Source organism: Numenius arquata, chromosome Z, assembly GCF_964106895.1.
Source record: "Numenius arquata chromosome Z, bNumArq3.hap1.1, whole genome shotgun sequence".
Classification (NCBI taxonomy): Eukaryota; Metazoa; Chordata; class Aves; order Charadriiformes; family Scolopacidae; genus Numenius; species Numenius arquata.
The window spans coordinates 26395342-26403850 of NC_133616.1; the positions used below are offsets into that span (position 1 = coordinate 26395342).

General features: G+C 53.4%; 1 protein-coding gene across 1 annotated transcript; it reads left to right on the top strand.

Moving 5' to 3' along the window:
- Window positions 1-2474: 2474 nt before the first annotated feature.
- Window positions 2475-8172, top strand: OTP (orthopedia homeobox). The gene is made up of 3 exons (XM_074166733.1): window positions 2475-2511; window positions 3456-3865; window positions 7642-8172. The coding sequence occupies exons 1-3, from the start codon at window positions 2475-2477 to the stop codon at window positions 8170-8172; spliced, it is 978 nt and encodes a 325-aa protein (XP_074022834.1).
- The last annotated feature ends 337 nt before the right edge of the window (window positions 8173-8509 follow it).

Consider the following 8509-nt stretch of genomic DNA (forward strand, 5'->3'; position numbering starts at 1 on the left):
TTGATTTCATCCCATTGTTACTACTCTGATCTGTCTGCGCATTAACTATTACACATTTATTTATCGACCTGAAGCGCACAACAAGGCGGCGGAGATGCGCACCCCCTGCCCGCCGCAGGCTCGCCAGCAGCCGGCTGCCGCCACCGGGACGTTTTTTGCCAGCAGCCACAGCTAAAACTGAGCCCCGAACGCCCTGCCCGACCTCTGACCGCTCGCCTAACGTCGGGCCAGACCCGCCGCGGCCGCGGAAGGCTGTGCGCCCCGCGGATGCCGCCGGTCCCGGCCCTCCTCCCCGCCGGCGTCTCCGCGGGCTTCGCTCTGCGGGTCCCGGCGGCGGGTCGGGGCAGGGGGCGGCTCTCGGGAATTTTCGCCGCCGGGGATTCCCCTCCTGCCTTGGGAGCCGCACACAGACAATAATTTTCGAAGGAAAAAAAAAAAAAAAGGCAAAACAAACGAGACGTCTCTGCCATCCCCCATCCGACCGGGAAAAAAAAAGGCAAAAAAAAAAAAAAAAATCCCACCCCACCGCCACTTCTTTCTCTCTCTGTCTCTCCAGCTAAATTGTGGCCCGGCTCTGGGTCGCTCTCTCCCCGCTCTTAGCGGCCGCTCCCGAGCACCCGGGATGATTGCAATAGCCCGACGTCTCTCTCGAAAGCTGAATTGAATCAATGTAGCCTTAGCAGGGAGGAGGGGAAAAAAAAAAAAAAAAAAAAAAAAAAAAAGCAGCAAAACTGCCCTAGAGATCGGTCGGCCGGTTCCTTTGTCTCCTTGTTCAGTCGCTGCCGAAACCCCTGCACATCTGAGCTGCAAACAAAACCACTCTTGCATCTGTTCGCATGCAGTATTTACAATGTTTTGTGTGAGTCAATTGGATGGAGGAAAAAAAAAAAAAAGCCATTGGCTCTGTTTTATTTAACACAGACTTCACTGGGCTCCCTTTTTGGTGGAAGCTTTATTTGCACTAAATGAATAATCTTAATTGCATCACTTTTGAATTAAAAATCAATGTTAATCAAGTTGGAAGTAGTAAATATCAGTTTTCATTGTGCCCGGGTAGAGGGTATTTTTCATGTTTTGCAAATAAAAATACAAGTCAAATAACTTTAAAAGGGCATTATGTTCTGCTACTAATACAATTGAAACGGATTGTTTAGGAGCGGATCAGAAATGGTACAGAATTTTGCACTTAATTTCCTCAGTTATCATTTACAATAAGAACCTCTTGGCTTGACAGCCAAGTCTAAACAGTAGTAAATTAGTACAAATTTATACTGATTTTACTCTAATAATCGTAATAAAAGCTTATAGATTTGGCACTAATTACATAAATGCCTAATGATCTTGAAAATTACTCTGGTTAGAAATATATTACTAATCTAAACTTTGTTGTTGGCTGGCTTTGAAAAATCAGAACATTAGAAATGGTTCGCTTCACTTGTGCAAAGCACTTTAAATTGTTCAAGTAGTTTAACATATTCAAGAGGAAAATAAAAAGCATTTAACTTTATTTACTGCTTGAAACTGAGTATGTAGTCGACCCGAACTTGGAAACTTTACCCGAAAAAAACAGGGCTCACGGGCTTTTAAATGCCACCCAGGCACGGCAGCGCGGTGCTCGGCTCCCTTCCCGCCAGCTGCCGTGTGCTTCTGCACCGAGCAGGGCCGGGACGGGGTGGCGGGGAGCCCTGGGAGGGCCAGGGCAGTCCCTGCGGCCCGGGCCGCTGCGGGAACTGGCGCAAGTTTCCCTTTCCTCGCCGCCCCGCAGCCGTCGGGGCCCGGTGGGTGAAAGCCGGGCCGCGGTCTCCGCCGCCGCCCTCAAGCCCAGTCCCCGGGGCGGCCGGCGAGCGGGGCCAGTGCTGCCCGCCCCCGCGCCGCACAGCCGCCCGCCGTCGCCCACTTACATCCCCCCGGCGGGCGCTGGGCTTGCGAGCCACCCCCGGGAGCCTGACCGGGTCCGGTCCGAGGGTGCGCTCCGAGGAGGCATTCAAAAAGAAGCCAAAAAAAAAAGAAGAAAACCCAATAAATCAGGGGCGACCCGGAGCGGGAAGAGGGTGGCAAATGTGCATTTGGAAGAGAAGGAGAGAGGGGGAAGGAGGGCTGCGAAGGCGAGCGGAGTAGGGGAAGGGAGCGGCGGCGCGGTGCGGGCCGGGCCGGGGCGGCGGGAGGCCGGGGCGGCGGCGGCGGCGGGCGGGCGGCGGGCGGGCGGAGCGGGGCGCTCCGGGCGCTGACATTTGCAGGCTGCCCTCCTGATTGGTCCCCGCGCCGAGCTGCTCACGGGTTCATTGAAGTGTTAAGCACCTCCCCGTCTCTCTAAAGGACATTATAATGCAGGAGACCCCCTTTTTAACCACACACCGAATTTTCTTTCATTTAGGCGATCTATATATATATATCTTATATCTCATATCTATTTTAAATAACTTAAGGCCGCTAAAATTTGGGGGGGAACAGCCTTCGCCCTGGAGCGGTGCGCGATGCTGTCTCACGCCGACCTCCTGGACGCCCGTCTCGGTGAGTTTCCCCCAGCACCCCCCCCGCCCCGCGGCGGCTGCACCAGCGGCGGCGAGCGGGGAGGAAGCCGGGGCAGGAAATTGACAATTTGTTCCTTATTTTACCTTAATGCGATCTAAATGGGCTAATTCCTTTAAAAGTAATTGTACTGTATTAAAGTTTAATTTGATTTAACATTAAAAAAAAAAAAGAGAGGGAGACCTACGGAGTATGTAGATCTACAGCGAGTCGTGGATCATTTAATTTCGCTCTCCCCTGTTTTTATATACATACCTACACATTATTACTATGATGATGATTATTATTATTATTTTAGGACAGATGAGCTCGATGGTATTTACGGAGGAGTTCTGGGTGGCCTTTTCCTGCTCACCTGCTCGCTTTCCTCTTCCTGTCTTTTCCTTTAAAAAGCAGAGAAATATCTGTATCTACCTATTTACGGTTATTCATGCGTTTGTTCTGAGGAGCGGAGGGAGGAGAGGGTGACCGAGGTCCCCGCACATCTGTCGGGGAGGTAAAGCTCCCGGCAGCAGGGCGGCTCGAGTGTTCTTTCTTTCTCTCCCTCTCTTTCTTTTACCAGCCCCGCTGGAAAAACCAAGCTGAACCCGGCAAAACTTGCACGCACACACACACCCCCCTGTTCCCTCCCTTGGTCTCTCAAGGGGAGGCCCGGCAGGGAGCTGGTTATTTAAGCAAGAAGAGGGGCTGCTCGGTGTAAAGTTTTCTGTCCCCCGCCCCTAGTTGCGCGGGGCCGGAGGCTCTGCGCGCCGCTGAGCCGAGCCGGGCTGCGGGGCTGGCGGGCGGCCGGGGGGCGGCGGGGGGCGACGGGGGGGAGACGGTGGCGGTGGTCGGATGCCTCTCGCCGGCTCGGTGCGCTGGAAAGCGGCTCTGATGAATACATGCCCGGCTGCAGGGGAGTGACCGCGGCTCCTTTGCCTCCGCAGGGATGAAAGATGCGGCCGAGCTGCTGGGACACCGGGAGGCGGTGAAGTGTCGGCTGGGCGTAGGGGGCTCGGATCCGGGGGGACACCCGGGAGACATGGCCCCCAACTCGGACACGGTGGAAGGGACCACCCTGCTGCCGGGGGAAGACATCACCACTGTCGGATCAAACCCCAGCTCCTTAGCCGTCAGCGCCAAAGACCCCGACAAGCAGCAAGGCCAGCAGGGCGGCCAGAACCCCAGCCAGGCTGGGCAGCAGCAGGGGCAGCAGAAACAGAAGCGGCACCGCACCCGCTTCACGCCGGCGCAGCTCAACGAGCTGGAGAGGAGCTTCGCCAAGACCCACTACCCGGACATCTTCATGCGGGAAGAGCTGGCCTTGCGCATCGGCCTCACCGAGTCCCGGGTGCAGGTATGAGCAACCGCCTCCGCGCAGTGCCCACCCCCGCCGCCCCCGCCAGCCCCGTCCCCGGGCTCGCCGACGGCGGCACCGCCAGCCGGCGGCGAGACCAGGCATAACGGAAAGGGCGGGTGGGTGCCCCCAAAACTCAGCCCGACGGCGGGGAGGGAAACCCACCCCTGAACGCAACAGTTTGGGCATAAAGCCATGAAACAGGACACTCCCCGCCCCTCTTTCCGCAAAGCTGTCCCCTTGGGGTGCCCTCTTGTCCCCTAACCGCCTGCAGCGGCGTGGTCGCCAGCGGGGCGCGGGCGGAGCTTCCCCCCGCTCCACGGCCCAAGCCGGGGCAGGAAAGAGCCCGGGGAGGCACAGTCAGAGAGTGGCGAGTGACAGCCCTCGCAATAGCTCGGCGCTAAGAGGGGAGCCCAAACCGCCGGGGAATGAGCCCCGTTTGCGGTGCGGGGTCCGGCGGCGGGCCGGGCGCACGGAACCGCTGTCCAGGGTGCTGACGGCGGCGCGGACCTGCTCCTCGCGCATGCCTCTGTCCAGGATGCTGATAGCGATCCGGCCGCGGCGCCTCCACCGCCGGGAAGCGGCAAGGTCGAGGTTGGGGGCCGGGGAAGGCACACAGGCTCGTGAAAAGGCACTTCGGTAAAAAGTAGTTGTATTTGGACTCGGAGTTTCCCCGTACTGGCTTTTATAATGCCGGGGGACGGTAAGGGTAGCGAGTAACTTCAACATTTAGGGTGTACTTTGTTCTGTAAAGTATTTATATATACATACGCACATAGACATATATATCTTTGCACACAGGCACATCAGAAACTATTTAGACAAATAAATGTAAACGAAATTTGGGAAAGGGAGAGATGGATCCAACCGCTAGACTGCTCAGATGCGGGCTTTTGTGTGTAGAAGGATATCTTAGTGACTTTCTGGGCGACTGCCTTCCGAGGAACGAAAGCCTGCACAATGGAAGCACTTGTGGGATGTGCATCCCCGCTCAGCACAGCGCACCGGGAGTGCCGCCGCACTTTACCGCAGCCGGTGTTCAAAATCCCTCTCGGCAAGCCTAGGCGCCTCAGCTAAATAAAGACACGTCGAAAGAAATCCCTAAATGAACGTTTTTTTATGAACGGAAACAGATTCCGCTCTCGAATGTGACAGAAAATGCACGTCTGCTTTTAAAAAGTAAAACAATTTGACTCAGCCTACACAGGACTATAATTAGTTTAAATTAAGAAAGAAATTAGATTCACAAATAAAATATAATTGGACAACTGACTCTATGAAAAAAGAAAACGAGGTCTATTAAACTTTATTGGGTTTCCCAAAGGTTAATGATACCAATTTCAATATTAGGAGTGTGGTAAATGAAGTAAAATATAAAATCTAAAATGGAAATAGTTATTTTCTAACAGCACATCAAAGAAATTCGCAGGAAGAAAGACAAAGTGTTTTAATGGCCTCGGCATAATCTTAAACCAATGCTAATAGCTCGAGACTGCTGATAAAAACAGTTTAATAGAGTGGCAATTTAAATATTTTTTACAATAATGTTCTGTAGTTTAAAAAGTAATCAGATCAACATAACCTTCTTAATTAACACTTCAAAATGATTAACATTATGTAATCTAAGGCAAAATAATTTATTTAATATATTTACTTCACAATCCGATGTATCACTACTCCTTGACCAAATTTAAATTATATAGTAATTGGTTTATGTTCTTATACGAGTACTTTACAGTTTTCTTTATAGTTAACAGATTGCCTACACATTCCTTGCAGTATGTGGGCTCCACACTGATTAAGCAATGCTCCAAATAGTTAATTTATAGCGGCTGTATATGTTTTTAAGGGTTTTAGATGCCAGGATAAATCACCACTTTCCTCATTTTAGATCTGTATTTAATGTATATGATACATTTAAATAATTATTAAAGCGGCTGGTGCTTAAACGGGAGTCCAATTCCACGTCTGATATTGCTCTGCTTTTCAGGCTGCTGTAATAAAACCATTCTTTTTATAGCATGCCATTATTAGAAACCAATTTCAGAATTATTTATAACCTGGAATGGCTTATTAAGCAGCAATGCGAGAATCATGCAAATTACGCGATCAAATGCAATATAATAAGCATAATCATTAGTCTCTAGCACGGATTAATTAACTTTCAATATTTTATTTACATAAAAACCAAATCAGTGAAATAACTTCTGCACAGTCAGGCTTGCCTTTCAATATTTTATACGAACAAAAATAATGTGCTGTAATTCCATTGACCGTGTCCCCCACAATGGTCCCGTCACCTGCCACATCTTAATAGGGGACAAGCTGAGAGTATTTTCTAGTTTTCTAATGGAATGAGAAATTGCATTTTCTTCCTCTCCCAGCACTATTAAAGTGTAATGAATTCGGCCCAGAGTTCACGGCTGGCTGATCGAAATGAACCTGAGATCTGGGCTTTAATACAGCTCTCCAGATTTCCTACCAAATCTTCACATTAATCATCCGCTGGATTCCAATGAGATCTTCATAAAGCTTCGGCTCCTGAAAAAGAAAAAAAAAAAAAGGCAAAACAAAAGTGATATTGTTTCCCCTTCTCTCTCTCTCTCTCTAACCCATTTATAGCTGGGGAATTAAATGGGCTATATATTTTAAAATACATTTACAGTATGTCTATATTACTGTAACAGCAGACATCATCAAGGTAGATTTTTAGATTCCAACCTCCATTAGATTCTCACTGTTGTATTAATAATTTTCAGAGGCTAGTTGCATTTTAAAAGGAGTCCAAAGTTGCCAAGCGCTCGTGGTTAATATATTTATAGAGTCGTCATGTGTGCATTTTCAAAATCTCCCGCAGGTTTTCCCTGCGTTTTAATCTGTCATGCACTAGTTTTCAACTGGAAACATTCACATTTTAAAAGCATATGCAGCATAGCTATGAGCTGAGGCGATCAGACCTGATGGAGATTCTTTACAACACCAGTAAAGCATGAAACATAAAAAGGTTTTGTAGCCGCAATTTAACTATTAACCCTAAAACATAATTGAACGCGATTTTTCGATTATTCATATAACATTTAGTTCCCTAAAGGCTGTTCATTCCCGCTAATGGGCGCCCGTGTTTCCCAGTCTGGGTATGTAGCATCAAGCCAGGGACTCCTTCCAGCAGGTCGGGGCACCGCGTTCCCCTGGATTTCCAGCGGACCCGGCTTTCCCCCCCGAACAACCTTCCCGGTGCTTTCGGCAGCGGTGCAGCGAGACCCACGAAGTCGTCCCTGCCGGCGCCACGAACACCCGCTTACCTAAATCACCTTTTTTTTAAAAAAACAACCCCAACCTAACCCAAACCAACCAAACAAATGGAGGCAGTTTGGCGGGTGGGTTTTCTGCCCCGGGACCTGGGCGGCGCCCCGCTCCGGTGGCGGCTCGGTAGCGCTTCCACGCACGGGCCAGAGCCGTGGGCCAGTCATTTTTTTTTTATACGTGTTATTGTTTTTTCCGGGTGGAGGCCAGGCTCCTCTCCCGGAGCCTCCCCCTGAGAGAGGGAGGCCGCAGGCGACTCAGTCCCTGGACGGACACATCGATCGGTTTCGTTATGAAAGTTTCAGCGGTTTCGTTAGCCCGTGACGGGGACACGCGTGGGGCTGCGGGTGTGAAGAGCGACCGTGGGAGAGACAACGGCCGTGGGGGAGAGACTGGTGGGGGGCGACAGGAGACGGGGCGGAGGCCGGGGTGGGTGGTGGCTAACGGTGCGTGTCACTGCCCGCCGCCCGCAGGTCTGGTTCCAGAACCGTCGGGCCAAGTGGAAGAAGCGCAAGAAGACCACCAACGTCTTCCGCGCCCCTGGCACCCTGCTGCCGACGCCGGGGCTGCCGCAGTTCCCCTCGGCCGCCGCCGCCGCCGCCGCCGCCATGGGCGACAGCCTCTGCTCCTTCCACGCCAACGACACCCGCTGGGCCGCCGCCGCCATGCCAGGCGTGTCGCAGCTGCCGCTGCCACCGGCGCTGGGCCGGCAGCAGGCCATGGCGCAGTCCCTCTCCCAGTGCAGCCTGGCGGCCGGGCCGCCGCCCAACTCCATGGGCCTCTCCAACAGCCTGGCCGGCTCCAACGGCGCCGGGCTGCAGTCGCACCTCTACCAGCCCGCCTTCCCCGGCATGGTGCCCGCCTCCCTGCCCGGCCCCAGCAACGTGACGGGCTCGCCCCAGCTCTGCAGCTCGCCGGACAGCAGCGACGTGTGGCGGGGAACCAGCATCGCCTCCCTCCGCCGCAAAGCACTAGAGCACACAGTCTCCATGAGCTTCACCTAATGGCCGACGCCTCGCCCCGCGTCGCCGCCGCCGCCGCCGCCCCCCGGCCTCGCCCCGCGCCCCCCGCCTCGCCCGCCCGCCCCGGCCCGCCCCGGCCCCCCGCCTTCCCCCACCTGACTTACCAGGGAGTCGACTCAGGATCTGAAATCAGACGCCACCGGACTGGTTTGTGGGCCGAGAACCCCGCCCCCCCCAATTCCTCACCCTCAAGCACCCCCGCGCATCCCCCTTCATCCCCCGCGCATCTCCCCCGCGGCCCGGCCCGCCCGGCGGCGGCCGCTCCCCGGCGGCGGGGGGACTCGGGGCCTCCCCGAGCCCGGCCTTGCCTCCCTCCCTC

Coding starts and splice junctions, on each gene's coding strand:
- OTP (XM_074166733.1), top strand. CDS start 2,475: ATGCTGTCTCACGCCGACCTCCTGGACGCCCGTCTCG. Junction 2,512..3,455: donor CCTCCTGGACGCCCGTCTCG/GTGAGTTTCCCC, acceptor TTGCCTCCGCAG/GGATGAAAGATGCGGCCGAG. Junction 3,866..7,641: donor TCACCGAGTCCCGGGTGCAG/GTATGAGCAACC, acceptor CGCCGCCCGCAG/GTCTGGTTCCAGAACCGTCG.